The 22,127-nt window shown below is 54.3% G+C and overlaps 1 protein-coding gene across 2 annotated transcripts in view; it reads right to left on the bottom strand.

Moving 5' to 3' along the window:
• The window catches only part of ARHGAP39 (Rho GTPase activating protein 39), a 552,999-nt gene that overhangs the window by 8,369 nt on the left and 522,503 nt on the right, over positions 1–22,127 (bottom strand). For both annotated transcript variants that reach the window (XM_073680057.1, XM_073680056.1), the window contains 2 exons: positions 3,333–3,532; positions 2,967–3,058 (listed from right to left, as the gene is read on the bottom strand). In XM_073680057.1, coding sequence (XP_073536158.1) covers positions 2,967–3,058; positions 3,333–3,532 — 292 coding nt within the window. The remainder of the gene's footprint in view (positions 1–2,966; positions 3,059–3,332; positions 3,533–22,127) is intronic.

The raw sequence follows: 22,127 nt of genomic DNA on the forward strand, positions 1-22,127 counted from the left end.
AACAAGAGACTTCCAGTGCCACAGCGGAGGCCACGCCTGAGCTCAGTGCTCGTCACGGCTGTGCTGCGTAACCGCGGAGCGTGGCATTGTCCTACAGAGTGGAGGAATCCCCTGATAGCGAGCCCGCTGCCTCCAACAAGAGACTTCTAGTGCCACAGCGGAGGCCACGCCTGAGCTCAGCGCTCGTCACGGCTGTGCTGCGTAACCGCGGAGCGTGGCATTGTCCTACAGAGCGGAGGAATCCCCTGATAGCGAGCCGCTGCCTCCAACAAGAGACTTCCAGTGCCACAGCGGAGGCCACGCCTGAGCTCAGTGCTCGTCACGGCTGTGCTGCGTAACCGCGGAGCGTGGCATTGTCCTACAGAGCGAAGGAATCCCCTGATAGCGAGCCACTGCCTCCAACAAGAGACTTCCAGTGCCACAGCGGAGGCCACGCCTGAGCTCAGTGCTCGTCACGGCTGTGCTGCGCAACCGCGGAGCGTGGCATTGTCCTACAGAGCGAAGGAATCCCCTGATAGCGAGCCACTGCCTCCAACAAGAGACTTCCAGTGCCACAGCGGAGGCCACGCCTGAGCTCAGCGCTCATCACGGCTGTGCTGCGTAACCGCGGAGCGTGGCATTGTCCTACAGAGCGGAGGAATCCCCTGATAGCGAGCCACTGCCTCCAACAAGAGACTTCCAGTGCCACAGCGGAGGCCACGCCTGAGCTCAGCGCTCGTCACGGCTGTGCTGCGTAACCGCGGAGCGTGGCATTGTCCTACAGAGCGGAGGAATCCCCTGATAGCGAGCCGCTGCCTCCAACAAGAGACTTCTAGTGCCACAGCGGAGGCCACGCCTGAGCTCAGTGCTCGTCACGGCTGTGCTGCGTAACCGCGGAGCGTGGCATTGTCCTACAGAGCAGAGGAATCCTCTGATAGCGAGCCGCTGCCTCCAACAAGAGACTTCCAGTGCCACAGCGGAGGCCACGCCTGAGCTCAGCGCTCGTCACGGCTGTGCTGCGTAACCGCGGAGCGTGGCATTGTCCTACAGAGCGGAGGAATCCCCTGATAGCGAGCCACTGCCTCCAACAAGAGACTTCCAGTGCCACAGCGGAGGCCACGCCTGAGCTCAGCGCTCGTCACGGCTGTGCTGCGTAACCGCGGAGCGTGGCATTGTCCTACAGAGCGGAGGAATCCCCTGATAGCGAGCCCGCTGCCTCCAACAAGAGACTTCTAGTGCCACAGCGGAGGCCACGCCTGAGCTCAGCGCTCGTCACGGCTGTGCTGCGTAACCGCGGAGCGTGGCATTGTCCTACAGAGCGGAGGAATCCCCTGATAGCGAGCCGCTGCCTCCAACAAGAGACTTCCAGTGCCACAGCGGAGGCCACGCCTGAGCTCAGCGCTTGTCACGGCTGTGCTGCGTAACCGCGGAGCGTGGCATTGTCCTACAGAGCGGAGGAATCCCCTGATAGTGAGCCGCTGCCTCCAACAAGAGACTTCTAGTGCCACAGCGGAGGCCACGCCTGAGCTCAGCGCTCGTCACGGCTGTGCTGCGTAACCGCGGAGCGTGGCATTGTCCTGCAGAGCGGAGGAATCCCCTGATAGCGAGCCGCTGCCTCCAACAAGAGACTTCCAGTGCCACAGCGGAGGCCACGCCTGAGCTCAGCGCTCGTCACGGCTGTGCTGCGTCTTCTAAATAAAGGGCCCCAAAGGTTCGGCACAAGACAATCTCATCACTTTTCTGCACTGCATTATGGGACAGCCCTCCTTTTTCTCGTTCACTCCAATGCCTCATGTAATAGGTGCATCTCCCATGATGCACTAGTACAGACCTTGGTGGGACGTTTGGGAAAGGAAATAAGAAATGCAGTGAACGGGGCACGACAGGAGACGAGAACTTAGAAAACGGAGTTCTGATTACTCCAGCAGAAGACTCCACAGAGGGCAAAATGCCCTGCCGCCCCTGGGTCCTGGCCGCAGCTGCGGGGTCAGGCCTCGGTGGGTGTTTCCTATGGGGCTTCATCCATTTAGGAGATAAAATGTGTGGGGGAAAAAAAAAATGTTTGGCCAATCGGCATCAGAATCTACATCGAAATCTGAGTGAATTACTTGCAGATTTGTATTTTCCTGAGGATTTTATTAAGTCTCATCCATTTTGCTCCTATGGGAAAACGCTGAGGATCTTCTTCCTGCCCCAGGTGAACGTTCACTCTGCTCTCTGCCACGAGCTTAAAATAAAATACATGTATTGGCGCTGAGACGTGAGGACGACCCCCAGGGAGAACAGTGATGGCTGGACAGAGGCGATGGGTTAATCCAACAAAATAAGGTTATCCTCCTGCTGATCGCTGGGGGTCTGAGCACTGGGACCCCCAGTGATCTCAAGATCAGGGCTTTGCAGTACTGTTCTGAATGGAGCATGCTCGGCCTCCGCTCCACTCATTGTCTATGGCACCAGCCACAGTAGTCCCAGGGACGATGAACAGCGCGGCGGCCGAGCAATGCCCACTCTGCTCCGTTCAGATAGAGGTGCCACAGCCCTGTTTTCAGGATTTATGAGGGACCCAATGACAGGGGGCAACTTGATTTTTTGGGAGTAACCCTATAACCCTTCGTGTGCCAGGTGCCCCTGACTTCTCCCTTCTCTTCTTCTCTGCTGACACGAGGACAGCTCCAGACTTGGTATCATGTCCATCTGATCACATTGTGGTTTCACCTCGTGACGTACGAGGCTCGTTACATGGAACCATTGATGGGTTAGTCTGGTGCCGCTCACTTCTGCATCGGGGGCGGTGGGCAGCTCAGCGCCCGTGCTATCCTGCCAGGATGTGTGAATGTGTCCTGTCCATAGGAAAAGAGCACAGCGGCTGCTGATCGTGCACGCGCCCCGGCAGAAATGGGCAGACGAGACGTCATCATGGCTGCCCACCTAATGATGGGGTAGTGAGTGGCGCCGGACAACCCCTTTCATTTTAGTCGACGGCTAACCTGGAACATGAGGATCTTCCAGCCCGGTGGGAATCTTCCACTGATCAACTTGCAGCTTCAGGGCGTTCACTTCATCTATATCTCCAGGAACCCTGAAAGAACAAACAGTGGAGAAGAAATGAGCAGCAGTATACTCCATACACCCAGATCAGTGGGGTCTGACACCCGGCACCACCAGTCAGCTGTTACCAGGGGGCACAATGTGCAGAGCTGGAGCATCAAAGCGCCACACACTGCATGGTGGCCGTTCTCAGAACTGCAGCTCTGCTCCTCTGATGCTGCAGTACCAAGAAGGACTCTACGCTGTGCTGTTCCAGGTTTCCCACCAGCAAACAAATGGTTAAGGTTTTTCTGATCAGCGAGTACCTGAAAATGCCCTCAGTTTGGTCGCCATTTAGAGCCAACACCTCCTCGGAGAGCCGCGTCTGGACCCACGGTAACTGCCTTTCGGGATATTTCTCTTTCTGCATGTTCATGATTTCCTGTAAGGAGCTGCCGAACATGGAGGGGCTGAACACAGCATTGCGGGCGTGCCTGATTTCCTCAAGGTTTGGCTTCTTCAATCCCTAGAGGATGAGGATCAATGTATTATAAGTGACCGAGCTCTGAAGATGTGCATCCTGATGAACATACATAAAACGCGCGGACAGATGGCCGCTCCGCACCACAAGAGCACACAACGCGGACCGCACCCTCGCAGGGAGCCATGACTGTCCGTAACAGCTTCTCTGCAAGAAAACACTACCTGTAACTGAGATTACAGACAGGACCTCGGCTCCAGAAGAATACATTTCTGACACATCCCACCCTCTTACTGCACACAACCCAGCTCCACATCACTCACAGAGCCACCCTCTTACTATACACAGCCCTGCTCCACATCACTCACAGAACCACCCTCTTACTATACACAGCCCTGCTCCACATCACTCACAGAGCCCACCCTCTTACTATACACAGCCCTGCTCCACATCACTCACAGAACCACCCTCTTACTGCACACAGCCCAGCTCCACATCACTCACGGAGCCACCCTCTTACTATACACAGCCCTGCTCCACATCACTCACAGAACCACCCTCTTACTATACACAGCCCTGCTCCACATCACTCACAGAACCACCCTCTTACTGCACACAGCCCAGCTCCACATCACTCACAGAGCCACCCTCTTACTATACACAGCCCTGCTCCACATCACTCACAGAGCCCACCCTCTTACTATACACAGCCCTGCTCCACATCACTCACAGAACCACCCTCTTACTGCACACAGCCCAGCTCCACATCACTCACAGAGCCACCCTCTTACTATACACAGCCCTGCTCCACATCACTCACAGAACCACCCTCTTACTGCACACAGCCCAGCTCCACATCACTCACGGAGCCACCCTCTTACTATACACAGCCCTGCTCCACATCACTCACAGAACCACCCTCTTACTGCACACAGCCCAGCTCCACATCACTCACAGAGCCACCCTCTTACTATACACAGCCCTGCTCCACATCACTCACAGAGCCACCCTCTTACTATACACAGCCCTGCTCCACATCACTCACAGAACCACCCTCTTACTGCACACAGCCCAGCTCCACATCACTCACAGAGCCACCCTCTTACTATACACAGCCCTGCTCCACATCACTCACAGAACCACCCTCTTACTGCACACAGCCCAGCTCCACATCACTCACGGAGCCACCCTCTTACTATACACAGCCCTGCTCCACATCACTCACAGAACCACCCTCTTACTATACACAGCCCAGCTCCACATCACTCACAGAGCCACCCTCTTACTATACACAGCCCTGCTCCACATCACTCACAGAACCACCCTCTTACTGCACACAGCCCAGCTCCACATCACTCACGGAGCCACCCTCTTACTATACACAGCCCTGCTCCACATCACTCACAGAGCCACCCTCTTACTGCACACAGCCCTGCTCCACATCACTCACAGAGCCACCCTCTTACTATACACAGCCCTGCTCCACATCACTCACAGAGCCACCCTCTTACTATACACAACCCTGCTCCACATCACTCACAGAACCACCCTCTTACTGCACACAGCACTGATAAACATCACTCACAGAGCCCACCCTCTTACTATACACAGCCAAGCTCCACATCACTCACAGAGCCACCCACTTACTATACACAGCCCTGCTCCACATCACTCACAGAGCCACCCTCTTACTACACACAGCCCAGCTCCACATCACTCACAGAGCCCACCCCCTTACTGCACACAACCCTGCTCCACATCACTCACAGGAACCACCCTCTTACTGCACACAGCCCTGCTCCACATCACTCACAGAGCCACCCTCTTACTATACACAGCCAAGCTCCACATCACTCACAGAGCCACCCTCTTACTATACATAGCCCTGCTGCACATCACTCACAGAGCCACCCTCTTACTACACATAGCCATGCTCCACATCACTCACAGAGCCCATCCTCTTACTGCACACAGCCCTGCTCCACATCCCTCACAGAGCCACCCTCTTGCTATACACAGCCCTGCTGCACATCATTCACAGAGCCACCCTCTTACTATACACAGCCCTGCTCCACATCACTCACAGAGCCACCCTCTTACTATATACAGCCCTGCTCCACATCCCTCACAGAGCCCACCCTCTTACTATACACAGCCAAGCTCCACATCACTCACAGAGCCACCCTCTTACTATACATAGCCCTGCAGCACATCACTCACAGAGCCACCCTCTTACTACACATAGCCATGCTCCACATCACTCACAGAGCCCATCCTCTTACTGCACACAGCCCTGCTCCACATCACTCACAGAGCCACCCTCTTACTATACACAGCCCTGCTCCACATCACTCACAGAGCCCACCCTCTTACTATACACAGCCCTGCTCCACATCACTCACAGAGCCACCCTCTTACTGCACACAACCCTGCTCCACATCACTCACAGAGCCACCCTCTTACTATACACAGCCCTTCTCCACATCACTCACAGAGCCCACCCTCTTACGGCACACAACCCTGCTCCACATCACTCACAGAGCCCACCCTCTTACTGCACACAGCCCTGCTCCACATCACTCACAGAGCCACCCTCTTACTATACACAGCCCGGCTCCACATCACTCACAGAGCCCATCCGCTTACTATACACAGCCCGGCTCCACATCACTCACAGAGCCACCCTCTTACTATACACAGCCCTGCTCCACATCACTCACAGAGCCACCCTCTTACTATTTCACAGCCAAGCTCCATATCACTCACAGAGCCACCCTCTTACTATAAATAGCCCTGCTCCACATCACTCACAGAGCCACCCTCTTACTACACACAGCCCAGCTCCACATCACTCACAGAGCCCACCCTCTTACTATACACAGCCCTGCTCCACATCACTCACAGAGCCACCCTCTTACTATACACAGCCCAGCTCCACATCTCTGACACATCCCACCTTCTTACTGCACACAGCCCACCTCCACGTCACTCAGAGCCCACCCTCTTACTGCACACAACCCTGCTCCACATCACTCACAGAGCCCACCCTCTTACTATACACAGCCCTGCTCCACATCACTCACAGAGCCACCCTTTTACTACACACAGCCCTGCTCCACATCACTCACAGAGCCCAGCCTCTTACTATACACAGCCCTGCTCCACATCACTCACAGAGCCACCCTCTTACTGCACACAACCCTGCTCCACATCACTCACAGAGCCACCCTCTTACTATACACAGCCCTTCTCCACATCACTCACAGAGCCCACTCTCTTACGGCACACAACCCTGCTCCACATCACTCACAGAGCACACCCTCTTACTGCACACAGCCCTGCTCCACATCACTCACAGAGCCACCCTCTTACTATACACAGCCCGGCTCCACATCACTCACAGAGCCCATCCGCTTACTATACACAGCCCGGCTCCACATCACTCACAGAGCCACCCTCTTACTATACACAGCCCTACTCCACATCACTCACAGAGCCACCCTCTTACTATACACAGCCAAGCTCCATATCACTCACAGAGCCACCCTCTTACTATAAACAGCCCTGCTCCACATCACTCACAGAGCCACCCTCTTACTAAACACAGCCCAGCTCCACATCACTCACAGAGCCCACCCTCTTACTATACACAGCCCTGCTCCACATCACTCACAGAGCCACCCTCTTACTATACACAGCCCAGCTCCACATCTCTGACACATCCCACCTTCTTACTGCACACAGCCCACCTCCACGTCACTCAGAGCCCACCCTCTTACTGCACACAACCCTGCTCCACATCACTCACAGAGCCCACCCTCTTACTATACACAGCCCTGCTCCACATCACTCACAGAGCCCAGCCTCTTACTATACACAGCCCTGCTTCACATCACTCACAGAGCCCACCCTCTTAATATACACAGCCCTGCTCCACATCACTCACAGAGCCACCCTCTTACTGCACACAACCCTGCTCCACATCACTCACAGAGCCCACCCTCTTACTGCACACAGCCCTGCTCCACATCACTCACAGAGCCACCCTCTTAAAATACACAGCCCGGCTCCACATCACTCACAGAGCCCATCCGCTTACTATACACAGCCCGGCTCCACATCACTCACAGAGCCACCCTCTTACTATACACAGCCCTGCTCCACATCACTCACAGAGCCACCCTCTTACTACACACAGCCCTGCTCCACATCACTCACAGAGCCACCCTCTTACTATACACAGCCCTGCTCTACATCCCTCACAGAACCACCCTCTTACTACACACAGCCCTGCTCCACATCCCACACAGAACCACCCTCTTACTACACACAGCCCTGCTCCACATCACTCACAGAGCCCACCCTCTTACTATACACAGACCTGCTCCACATCACTCACAGAGCCCACCCTCTTACTGCACACAACCCTGCTCCACATCACTCACAGAACCACCCTCTTACTGCACACAGCCCTGCTACACATCACGCACAGAGCCACCGTCTTACTATACACAGCCAAGCTCCATATCACTCACAGAGCCACCCTCTTACTATAAACAGCCCTGCTCCACGTCACTCACAGAGCCACCCTCTTACTACACACAGCCCAGCTCCACATCACTCACAGAGCCCACCCTCTTACTATACACAGCCCTGCTCCACATCACTCACAGAGCCACCCTCTTACTATACACAGCCCAGCTCCACATCTCTGACACATCCCACCTTCTTACTGCACACAGCCCACCTCCACATCACTCAGAGCCCACCCTCTTTCTGCACACAACCCTGCTCCACATCACTCACAGAGCCCACCCTCTTACTATACACAGCCCTGCTCCACATCACTCACAGAGCCACCCTCTTACTATAAACAGCCCTGCTCCACATCACTCACAGAGCCACCCTCGTACTACACACAGCCCAGCTCCACATCACTCACAGAGCCCACCCTCTTACTATACACAGCCCTGCTCCACATCACTCACAGAGCCACCCTCTTGCTATACACAACCCAGCTCCACATCTGACACATCCCACCTTCTTACTGCACACAGCCCACCTCCACGTCACTCAGAGCCCACCCTCTTACTGCACACAACCCTGCTCCACATCACTCACAGAGCCCACCCTCTTACTATACACAGCCCTGCTCCACATCACTCACAGAGCCACCCTCTTACTACACACAGCCCTGCTCCACATCACTCACAGAGCCCAGCCTCTTACTATACACAGCCCTGCTCCACATCACTCACAGAGCCACCCTCTTGCTATACACAACCCAGCTTCACATCTCTGACACATCCCACCTTCTTACTGCACACAGCCCACCTCCACGTCACTCAGAGCCCACCCTCTTACTGCACACAACCCTGCTCCACATCACTCACAGAGGCCACCCTCTTACTATACACAGCCCTGCTCCACATCACTCACAGAGCCACCCTCTTACTACACACAGCCCTGCTCCACATCACTCACAGAGCCCAGCCTCTTACTATACACAGCCCTGCTCCACATCACTCACAGAGCCACCCTCTTACTACACACAGCCCTGCTCCACATCCCTCACGGAACCACCCTCTTACTACACACAGCCCTGCTCCACATCCCACACAGAACCACCCTCTTACTACACACAGCCCTGCTCCACATCACTCACAGAGCCCACCCTCTTACTATACACAGACCTACTCCACATCACTCACAGAGCCCACCCTCTTACTGCACACAACCCTGCTCCACATCACTCACAGAACCACCCTCTTACTGCACACAGCCCTGCTACACATCACTCACAGAGCCACCCTCTTACTATACACAGCCAAGCTCCATATCACTCACAGAGCCACCCTCTTACTATAAACAGCCCTGCTCCACATCACTCACAGAGCCACCCTCTTACTACACACAGCCCAGCTCCCCATCACTCACAGAGCCCACCCCCTTACTATACACAGCCCTGCTCCACATCACTCACAGAGCCACCCTCTTACTATACACAGCCCAGCTCCACATCTCTGACACATCCCACCTTCTTACTGCACACAGTCCACCTCCACATCATTCAGAGCCCACCCTCTTACTGCACACAACCCTGCTCCACATCACTCACAGAGCCCACCCTCTTACTATACACAGCCCTGCTCCACATCACTCACAGAGCCACCCTCTTACTACACACAGCCCTGCTCCACATCACTCAGAGCCCACCCTCTTACTGCATACAACCCTGCTCCACATCACTCACAGAACCACCCTCTTACTGCACACAGCACTGCTCCACAACACTCACAGAGCCACCCTCTTACTGCACACAACCCTGCTCCACATCACTCAAAGAGCCACCCTCTTACTATACACAGCCCTTCTCCACATCACTCACAGAGCCCACTCTCTTACGGCACACAACCCTGCTCCACATCACTCACAGAGCACACCCTCTTACTGCACACAGCCCTGCTCCACATCACTCACAGAGCCACCCTCTTACTATACACAGCCCGGCTCCACATCACTCACAGAGCCCATCCGCTTACTATACACAGCCCGGCTCCACATCATTCACAGAGCCACCCTCTTACTATACACAGCCCTACTCCACATCACTCACAGAGCCACCCTCTTACTATACACAGCCAAGCTCCATATCACTCACAGAGCCACCCTCTTACTATAAACAGCCCTGCTCCACATCACTCACAGAGCCACCCTCTTACTACACACAGCCCAGCTCCACATCACTCACAGAGCCCACCCTCTTACAATACACAGCCCTGCTCCACATCACTCACAGAGCCACCCTCTTACTATACACAGCCCAGCTCCACATCTCTGACACATCCCACCTTCTTACTGCACACAGCCCACCTCCACGTCACTCAGAGCCCACCCTCTTACTGCACACAACCCTGCTCCACATCACTCACAGAGCCCACCCTCTTACTATACACAGCCCTGCTCCACATCACTCACAGAGCCCAGCCTCTTACTATACACAGCCCTGCTCCACATCACTCACAGAGCCCACCCTCTTAATATACACAGCCCTGCTCCACATCACTCACAGAGCCACCCTCTTACTGCACACAACCCTGCTCCACATCACTCACAGAGCCCACCCTCTTACTGCACACAGCCCTGCTCCACATCACTCACAGAGCCACCCTCTTAAAATACACAGCCCGGCTCCACATCACTCACAGAGCCCATCCGCTTACTATACACAGCCCGGCTCCACATCACTCACAGAGCCACCCTCTTACTATACACAGCCCTGCTCCACATCACTCACAGAGCCACCCTCTTACTACACACAGCCCTGCTCCACATCACTCACAGAGCCACCCTCTTACTATACACAGCCCTGCTCTACATCCCTCACAGAACCACCCTCTTACTACACACAGCCCTGCTCCACATCCCACACAGAACCACCCTCTTACTACACACAGCCCTGCTCCACATCACTCACAGAGCCCACCCTCTTACTATACACAGACCTGCTCCACATCACTCACAGAGCCCACCCTCTTACTGCACACAACCCTGCTCCACATCACTCACAGAACCACCCTCTTACTGCACACAGCCCTGCTACACATCACGCACAGAGCCACCGTCTTACTATACACAGCCAAGCTCCATATCACTCACAGAGCCACCCTCTTACTATAAACAGCCCTGCTCCACGTCACTCACAGAGCCACCCTCTTACTACACACAGCCCAGCTCCACATCACTCACAGAGCCCACCCTCTTACTATACACAGCCCTGCTCCACATCACTCACAGAGCCACCCTCTTACTATACACAGCCCAGCTCCACATCTCTGACACATCCCACCTTCTTACTGCACACAGCCCACCTCCACATCACTCAGAGCCCACCCTCTTTCTGCACACAACCCTGCTCCACATCACTCACAGAGCCCACCCTCTTACTATACACAGCCCTGCTCCACATCACTCACAGAGCCACCCTCTTACTATAAACAGCCCTGCTCCACATCACTCACAGAGCCACCCTCATACTACACACAGCCGAGCTCCACATCACTCACAGAGCCCACCCTCTTACTATACACAGCCCTGCTCCACATCACTCACAGAGCCACCCTCTTGCTATACACAACCCAGCTCCACATCTCTGACACATCCCACCTTCTTACTGCACACAGCCCACCTCCACGTCACTCAGAGCCCACCCTCTTACTGCACACAACCCTGCTCCACATCACTCACAGAGCCCACCCTCTTACTATACACAGCCCTGCTCCACATCACTCACAGAGCCACCCTCTTACTACACACAGCCCTGCTCCACATCACTCACAGAGCCCAGCCTCTTACTATACACAGCCCTGCTCCACATCACTCACAGAGCCACCCTCTTGCTATACACAACCCAGCTTCACATCTCTGACACATCCCACCTTCTTACTGCACACAGCCCACCTCCACGTCACTCAGAGCCCACCCTCTTACTGCACACAACCCTGCTCCACATCACTCACAGAGCCCACCCTCTTACTATACACAGCCCTGCTCCACATCACTCACAGAGCCACCCTCTTACTACACACAGCCCTGCTCCACATCACTCACAGAGCCCAGCCTCTTACTATACACAGCCCTGCTCCACATCACTCACAGAGCCACCCTCTTACTACACACAGCCCTGCTCCACATCCCTCACAGAACCACCCTCTTACTACACACAGCCCTGCTCCACATCCCACACAGAACCACCCTCTTACTACACACAGCCCTGATCCACATCACTCACAGAGCCCACCCTCTTACTATACACAGACCTACTCCACATCACTCACAGAGCCCACCCTCTTACTGCACACAACCCTGCTCCACATCACTCACAGAACCACCCTCTTACTGCACACAGCCCTGCTACACATCACTCACAGAGCCACCCTCTTACTATACACAGCCAAGCTCCATATCACTCACAGAGCCACCCTCTTACTATAAACAGCCCTGCTCCACATCACTCACAGAGCCACCCTCTTACTACACACAGCCCAGCTCCACATCACTCACAGAGCCCACCCCCTTACTATACACAGCCCTGCTCCACATCACTCACAGAGCCACCCTCTTACTATACACAGCCCAGCTCCACATCTCTGACACATCCCACCTTCTTACTGCACACAGTCCACCTCCACATCATTCAGAGCCCACCCTCTTACTGCACACAACCCTGCTCCACATCACTCACAGAGCCCACCCTCTTACTATACACAGCCCTGCTCCACATCACTCACAGAGCCACCCTCTTACTACACACAGCCCTGCTCCACATCACTCAGAGCCCACCCTCTTACTGCATACAACCCTGCTCCACATCACTCACAGAACCACCCTCTTACTGCACACAGCACTGCTCCACAACACTCACAGAGCCACCCTCTTACTGCACACAACCCTGCTCCACATCACTCACAGAGCCACCCTCTTACTATACACAGCCCTTCTCCACATCACTCACAGAGCCCACTCTCTTACGGCACACAACCCTGCTCCACATCACTCACAGAGCACACCCTCTTACTGCACACAGCCCTGCTCCACATCACTCACAGAGCCACCCTCTTACTATACACAGCCCGGCTCCACATCACTCACAGAGCCCATCCGCTTACTATACACAGCCCGGCTCCACATCATTCACAGAGCCACCCTCTTACTATACACAGCCCTACTCCACATCACTCACAGAGCCACCCTCTTACTATACACAGCCAAGCTCCATATCACTCACAGAGCCACCCTCTTACTATAAACAGCCCTGCTCCACATCACTCACAGAGCCACCCTCTTACTACACACAGCCCAGCTCCACATCACTCACAGAGCCCACCCTCTTACAATACACAGCCCTGCTCCACATCACTCACAGAGCCACCCTCTTACTATACACAGCCCAGCTCCACATCTCTGACACATCCCACCTTCTTACTGCACACAGCCCACCTCCACGTCACTCAGAGCCCACCCTTTTACTGCACACAACCCTGCTCCACATCACTCACAGAGCCCACCCTCTTACTATACACAGCCCTGCTCCACATCACTCACAGAGCCCAGCCTCTTACTATACACAGCCCTGCTCCACATCACTCACAGAGCCCACCCTCTTAATATACACAGCCCTGCTCCACATCACTCACAGAGCCACCCTCTTACTGCACACAACCCTGCTCCACATCACTCACAGAGCCCACCCTCTTACTGCACACAGCCCTGCTCCACATCACTCACAGAGCCACCCTCTTAAAATACACAGCCCGGCTCCACATCACTCACAGAGCCCATCCGCTTACTATACACAGCCCGGCTCCACATCACTCACAGAGCCACCCTCTTACTATACACAGCCCTGCTCCACATCACTCACAGAGCCACCCACTTACTACACACAGCCCTGCTCCACATCACTCACAGAGCCACCCTCTTACTATACACAGCCCTGCTCTACATCCCTCACAGAACCACCCTCTTACTACACACAGCCCTGCTCCACATCCCACACAGAACCACCCTCTTACTACACACAGCCCTGCTCCACATCACTCACAGAGCCCACCCTCTTACTATACACAGACCTGCTCCACATCACTCACAGAGCCCACCCTCTTACTGCACACAACCCTGCTCCACATCACTCACAGAACCACCCTCTTACTGCACACAGCCCTGCTACACATCACGCACAGAGCCACCGTCTTACTATACACAGCCAAGCTCCATATCACTCACAGAGCCACCCTCTTACTATAAACAGCCCTGCTCCACGTCACTCACAGAGCCACCCTCTTACTACACACAGCCCAGCTCCACATCACTCACAGAGCCCACCCTCTTACTATACACAGCCCTGCTCCACATCACTCACAGAGCCACCCTCTTACTATACACAGCCCAGCTCCACATCTCTGACACATCCCACCTTCTTACTGCACACAGCCCACCTCCACATCACTCAGAGCCCACCCTCTTTCTGCACGCAACCCTGCTCCACATCACTCACAGAGCCCACCCTCTTACTATACACAGCCCTGCTCCACATCACTCACAGAGCCACCCTCTTACTATAAACAGCCCTGCTCCACATCACTCACAGAGCCACCCTCGTACTACACACAGCCGAGCTCCACATCACTCACAGAGCCCACCCTCTTACTATACACAGCCCTGCTCCACATCACTCACAGAGCCACCCTCTTGCTATACACAACCCAGCTCCACATCTCTGACACATCCCACCTTCTTACTGCACACAGCCCACCTCCACGTCACTCAGAGCCCACCCTCTTACTGCACACAACCCTGCACCACATCACTCACAGAGCCCACCCTCTTACTATACACAGCCCTGCTCCACATCACTCACAGAGCCACCCTCTTACTACACACAGCCCTGCTCCACATCACTCACAGAGCCCAGCCTCTTACTATACACAGCCCTGCTCCACATCACTCACAGAGCCACCCTCTTGCTATACACAACCCAGCTTCACATCTCTGACACATCCCACCTTCTTACTGCACACAGCCCACCTCCACGTCACTCAGAGCCCACCCTCTTACTGCACACAACCCTGCTCCACATCACTCACAGAGCCCACCCTCTTACTATACACAGCCCTGCTCCACATCACTCACAGAGCCACCCTCTTACTACACACAGCCCTGCTCCACATCACTCACAGAGCCCAGCCTCTTACTATACACAGCCCTGCTCCACATCACTCACAGAGCCACCCTCTTACTACACACAGCCCTGCTCCACATCCCTCACAGAACCACCCTCTTACTACACACAGCCCTGCTCCACATCCCACACAGAACCACCCTCTTACTACACACAGCCCTGCTCCACATCACTCACAGAGCCCACCCTCTTACTATACACAGACCTACTCCACATCACTCACAGAGCCCACCCTCTTACTGCACACAACCCTGCTCCACATCACTCACAGAACCACCCTCTTACTGCACACAGCCCTGCTACACATCACTCACAGAGCCACCCTCTTACTATACACAGCCAAGCTCCATATCACTCACAGAGCCACCCTCTTACTATAAACAGCCCTGCTCCACATCACTCACAGAGCCACCCTCTTACTACACACAGCCCAGCTCCACATCACTCACAGAGCCCACCCCCTTACTATACACAGCCCTGCTCCACATCACTCACAGAGCCACCCTCTTACTATACACAGCCCAGCTCCACATCTCTGACACATCCCACCTTCTTACTGCACACAGTCCACCTCCACATCATTCAGAGCCCACCCTCTTACTGCACACAACCCTGCTCCACATCACTCACAGAGCCCACCCTCTTACTATACACAGCCCTGCTCCACATCACTCACAGAGCCACCCTCTTACTACACACAGCCCTGCTCCACATCACTCAGAGCCCACCCTCTTACTGCATACAACCCTGCTCCACATCACTCACAGAACCACCCTCTTACTGCACACAGCACTGCTCCACAACACTCACAGAGCCACCCTCTTACTATACACAGCCAAGCTCCACATCACTCACAGAGCCACCCTCTTACTATACACAGCACTGCAGCACATCACTCACAGAGCCACCCTCTTACTATACACAGCCCTGCTCCACATCACTCACAGAGCCACCCTCTTACTATACACAGCCCTGCTCCACATCACTCACAGAGCCACCCTCTTACTACACACAGCCCTGCTCCACATCAATCACAGAGCCCACCTTCTTACTATAAACAGCCCTGCTCCACATGACTCACAGAGCCCACACTCTTGCTATACACAGCCCTGCTCCACATCACTCACAGAGCCAAGCCTCTTACTATACACAGCCCTGCTCTACATCACTCACAGAGCCCACCCTCTTACTATACACAGCCCTGCTCCACATCACTCACAGAGCCACCCTCTTACTTCACACAACCCTGCCCCACATCACTCACAGAGCCACCCTCTTACTATACACAGCCCTTCTCCACATCACTCACAGAGCCCACCCTCTTACGGCACACAACCCTGCTCCACATCACTCACAGAGCCCACCCTCTTACTGCACACAGCCCTGCTCCACATCACTCACAGAGCCACCCTCTTACTATACACAGCCCGGCTCCACATCACTCACAGAGCCCATCCGCTTACTATACACAGCCCGGCTCCACATCACTCACAGAGCCACCCTCTTACTATACACAGCCCTGCTCCACATCACTCACAGAGCCACCCTCTTACTACACACAGCCCTGCTCCACATCACTCTCAGAGCCACCCTCTTACTATACACAGCCCTGCTCCACATCCCTCACAGAACCACCCTCTTACTATACACTGCCCTGCTCCACATCCCACACAGAACCACCCTCTTACTACACACAGCCCAGCTCCACATCACTCACAGAGCCCACCCTCTTACTATACACAGACCTGCTCCACATCACTCACAGAGCCACCCTCTTACTACACCCAGCCCTGCTCCACATCACTCACAGAGCCACCATCTTACTATAACCAGTCTTGCTCCACATCACTCACAGAGGCCACCCTCTTACTATAGACAGCCCTGCTCCACATCACTCACAGAGCCACCCTCTTACTATACACAGCCCTGCTCCACATCACTCACAGAGCCACCCTCTTACTACACACAGCCCTGCTCCACATCACTCAGAGAGCCACCCTCTTACTATACCAGTCTTGCTCCACATCACTCACAGAGCCACCCTCTTACTATACACAGCCCTGCTGCACATCACTCACAGAGCCCACCCTCTTACTGTACACAGCCCTGCTCCATATCACTCACAGAACCAACTTCTTACTACACACAGCCCTGCTCCACATCACTCAGAGAGCCACCCTCTCACTACACACAGCCCTGCTCCACATCACTCAGAGAGCCACCCTCTTACTACACACAGCCCTGCTCCACATCACTCAGAGAGCCACCCTCTTACTATACTCAGTCTTGCTCCACATCACTCACAGAGCCCACCCTCTTACTATACACAGCCCTCCTCCACATCACTCATAGAGCCACCCTCTTACTACACGCAGCCCTGCTCTACATCACTCACAGAGCCACCCTCATACTATACCCAGTCTTGCTCCACATCACTCACAGAGGCCACCCTCTTACTATACACAGCCCTGCTCCACATCACTCACAGAGCCCACCCTCTTACTATACACAGCCCTGGTTCACATCACTCAGAGAGCCACCCTCTTACTACACACAGCCCTGCTCCACATCACTCAGAAAGCCCACCCTCTTACTAAACCCAGTCTTGCTCCACATCACTCACAGAGCCACCCTCTTACTATAGACAGACCTGCTCCACATCACTTACAGAGCCACCCTCTTACTATACCCAGTCTTGCTCCACATCACTCACAGAGCCACCCTCTTACTATACACAGCCCTGCTCCACATCACTCACAGAGCCACCCTCTTACTATATCCAGTCTTGCTCCACATCACTCTCAGAGCCACCCTCTTACTATACACAGCCCTGCTCCAAATCACTCAGAGAGCCACCCTTTTACTATACCCAGTCTTGCTCCACATGACTCACAGAGCCCACCTTCTTACTATACACAGCCTTGCTCCACATCACTCATAGAGCCACCCTCTTACTACACGCAGCCCTGCTCCACATCACTCACAGAGCCACCCTCATACTATACCCAGTCATGCTCCACATCACTCACAAAGCCCACCCTCTTACTATACACAGCCCTGCTCCACATCACTCACAGAGCCCACCCTCTTACTATACACAGCCCTGCTACACATCACTGAAAGAGCCACCCTCTTAGTATACCCAGTCTTGCTCCACATCACTCACAGAGCCACCCTCTTACTACACACGAGCCCTGCTCCACATCACTCACAGACCCACCCTCTTACTATACCCAGTCTTGCTCCACATCACTCACAGAGCCACCCTCTTACTATAGACAGACCTGCTCCACATCACTCACAGAGCCCACCCTCTAACTATACACAGCCCTGCTGCAGATCACTCAGAGCCCACCCTCTTACTACACACAGCCCTGCTCCACATCACTCACAGAGCCATCCTTTTGCTACACACAGCCCTGCTCCACATCACTCACAGAGCCACCCTCTTACTACACACAGCCCTGCTCCACATCACTCACAGAGCCACCCTCTTACTATACACAGCCCTGCTGCACATCACTCACAGAGCCCACCCTCTTACTATACACAGCCCTGCTCCACATCACTCACAGAATCACCCTCTTACTACACACAGCCCTGCTCCACATCACTCAGAGAGCCACCCTCTTACTACACACAGCCCAGCTCCACATCACTCAGAGAGCCACCCTCTTACTACACACAGCCCTGCTCCGCATCACTCAGAGAGCCACCCTCTTACTATACCCAGTCTTGCTCCACATCACTCACAGAGCCACCCTCTTACTATACACAGCCCTGCTGCACATCACTCAGAGCCCACCCTCTTACCATGCACAGCCCAGCTCCACATCACTCACAGAGCCCACCCTCCTACTACACACAGCCCTGCTCCACATCACTCAGAGCCACCCTCTTACTACACACAGCCCTGCTCCACATCACTCAGAGAGCCACCCTCTTACTATAACCAGTCTTGCTCCACATCACTCAGAGCCACCCTCTTACTATACACAGCACTGCTGTACATCACTCAGAGCCCACCCTCTTACTATGCACAGCCCAGCTCCACATCACTCACAGAGCCCACCCTCTTACTACACACAGCCCTGCTCCACATCACTCACAGAGCCCACCCTCTTACTACACACAGCCCTGCTCCACATCACTCACAGAGCCACCCTCTTGCTACACACAGCCCTGCTCCACATCACTCACAGAGCCACCCTCTTACTACACACAGCCCTGCTCCACATCACTCACAGAGCCACCCTCTTACCATACACAGCCCTTCTCCACAACACTCACAGAGCCCACCCTCTTACTACAAACAGCCATGCTCCACATCACTCACAGAGCCACCCTCTTACTATACCCAGTCTTGCTCCACATCACTCAGAGAGCCAACCTCTTACTATACACAGCCCTGCTCCACATCACTCAGAGAACCACCCTCTTACTATACCCAGTCTTGCTCCACATCACTCACAGAGCCCACCTTCTTACTATACACAGCCCTGCTCCACATCACTCATAGAGCCACCCTCTTACTACACGCAGCCCTGCTCCACATCACTCACAGAGCCACCCTCATACTATACCCAGTCTTGCTCCACATCACTCACAGAGCCCACCCTCTTACTACATAAAGCCCTGCTCCACATCACTCACAGAGCCCACCCTCATACTATACACAGCCCTGGTCCACATCACTCAAAGAGCCACGCTCTTAGTATACCCAGTCTTGCTCCACATCACTCACAGAGCCACCCTCTTACTACACACAGCCCTGCCCAACATCACTCAAAAAGCCACCCTCTTAGTATAATCAGTCTTGCTCCACATCACTCACAGAGCCACCCTCTTACTACACATGAGCCCTGCTCCACATCACTCAGAGCCACCTTCTTACTATACACAGACCTGCTCCACATCACTCACAGAACCACCCTCTTACTACACACAGCCCTGCTACACATCACTCAGAGAGCCACCCTCTTACTACACACAGCCCGGCTCCACATCACTCAGAGAGCTACCCTCTTACTACACACAGCCCTGCTCCAAATCACTCACAGAGCCACCCTCTTACTATACACAGCCCTGCTGCACATCACTCACAGAGCCCACCCTCTTACTATACACAGCCCTGCTCCACATCACTCACAGAATCACCCTCTTACTACACACAGCCTTGCTCCACATCACTCACAGAGCCCATCCTCTTACTATACCCAGCCTTGCTCCACATCACTCACAGAGCCACCCTCTTACTATAGACAGACCTGCTCCACATCACTCACAGAGCCACCCTCTTACTACACACAGCCCTGCTCCACATCACTCACAGAGCCACCCTCTTTCTATACCCAGTCTTGCTCCACATCACTCACAGAGCCACCCTCTTACTACACACAGCCCTGCTCCACATCATTCACAGAGCCACCCTCTTACTACACACAGTCCTGCTCCACATCACTCACAGAGCCACCGTCTTACTACACACAGCCCTGCTCCACATCACTCACAGAGCCCACCCTCTTGCTACACACAGCCCTGCTCTACATCACTCAGAGAGCCACCCTCTTACTACACACAGCCCTGCTCCACATCACTCAGAGAGCCCACCCTCTTACTATACCCAGTCTTGCTCCACATCACTCACAGAGCCATCCTCTTACTATACACAGCCCTTCTCCACATCACTCACAGAGCCACCCTCTTACTACACACAGCCCTGCTCCACATCACTCACAGAGCCCACCCTCTTACTATACCCAGTCTTGCTCCACATCACTCACAGAGCCACCCTCTTACTATAGACAGACCTGCTCCACATCACTCACAGAGCCACCCTCTTACTACACACAGCCATGCTCCACATCACTCACAGAGCCACCCTCTTACTACACACAGCTCTGCTCCACATCACTCAGAGAGCCACCCTCTTACTATAGACAGACCTGCTCCACATCACTCACAGAGCCCACCCTCTTACTACACACAGCCCTGCTCCACATCACTCACAGTGCCCACCCTCTTACTATACCCAGTCTTTCTCCACATCACTCACAGAGCCACCCTCTTACTATAGACAGACCTGCTCCACATCACTCACAGAGCCACCCTCTTACTACACACAGCCCTGCTCCACATCACTCAGAGAGCCACCCTCTTACTACACACAGCCCTGCTCCACTTCACTCAGAGAGCCACCCTCTTACTATACCCAGTCTTGCTCCACATCACTCACAGAGCCACCCTCTTACTATACACAGCCCTGCTCCACATCACTCACAGAGCCACCCTCTTACTACACACAGCCCTGCTCCACATCCCTCAGAGAGCCCACCTTCTTACTATACCCAGTCTTGCTCCACATCACTCACAGAGCCACCCTCTTACTATAGACAGACCTGCACCACATCACTCACAGAGCCACCCTCTTACTATACACAGCCCTGCTACACATCACTCACAGAGCCCACCCTCTTACTATGCACAGCCCAGCTCCACATCACTCACAGAGCCACCCTCTTACTACACACAGCCCTGCTCCACATCAATCACAGAGCCACCCTCTTACTATAGACAGACCTGCTCCACATCACTCACAAAGCCCACCCTCTTACTACACACAGCCCTGCTCCACATCACTCACAGAGCCACCCTCTTACTACACACAGCCCTGCTCCACATCACTCAGAGAGCCACCCTCTTACTACACACAGCCCTGCTACACATCACTCACAGAGCCACCCTCTTACTATACACAGCCCTGCTCCACATCACTCACAGAGCCACCCTCTTACTATACCCAGTCTTGCTCCACATCACTCATAGAGCCACCCTCTTACTATAAACAGCCCTGCTCCACATCACTCAGAGAGCCACCCTCTTACTATACCCAGTCTTGCT

Source organism: Phyllobates terribilis, unplaced genomic scaffold (genome assembly GCF_046119375.1).
Source record: "Phyllobates terribilis strain yellow unplaced genomic scaffold, ASM4611937v1 Scaffold_4__5_contigs__length_816908805, whole genome shotgun sequence".
NCBI lineage: Eukaryota > Metazoa > Chordata > Amphibia > Anura > Dendrobatidae > Phyllobates > Phyllobates terribilis.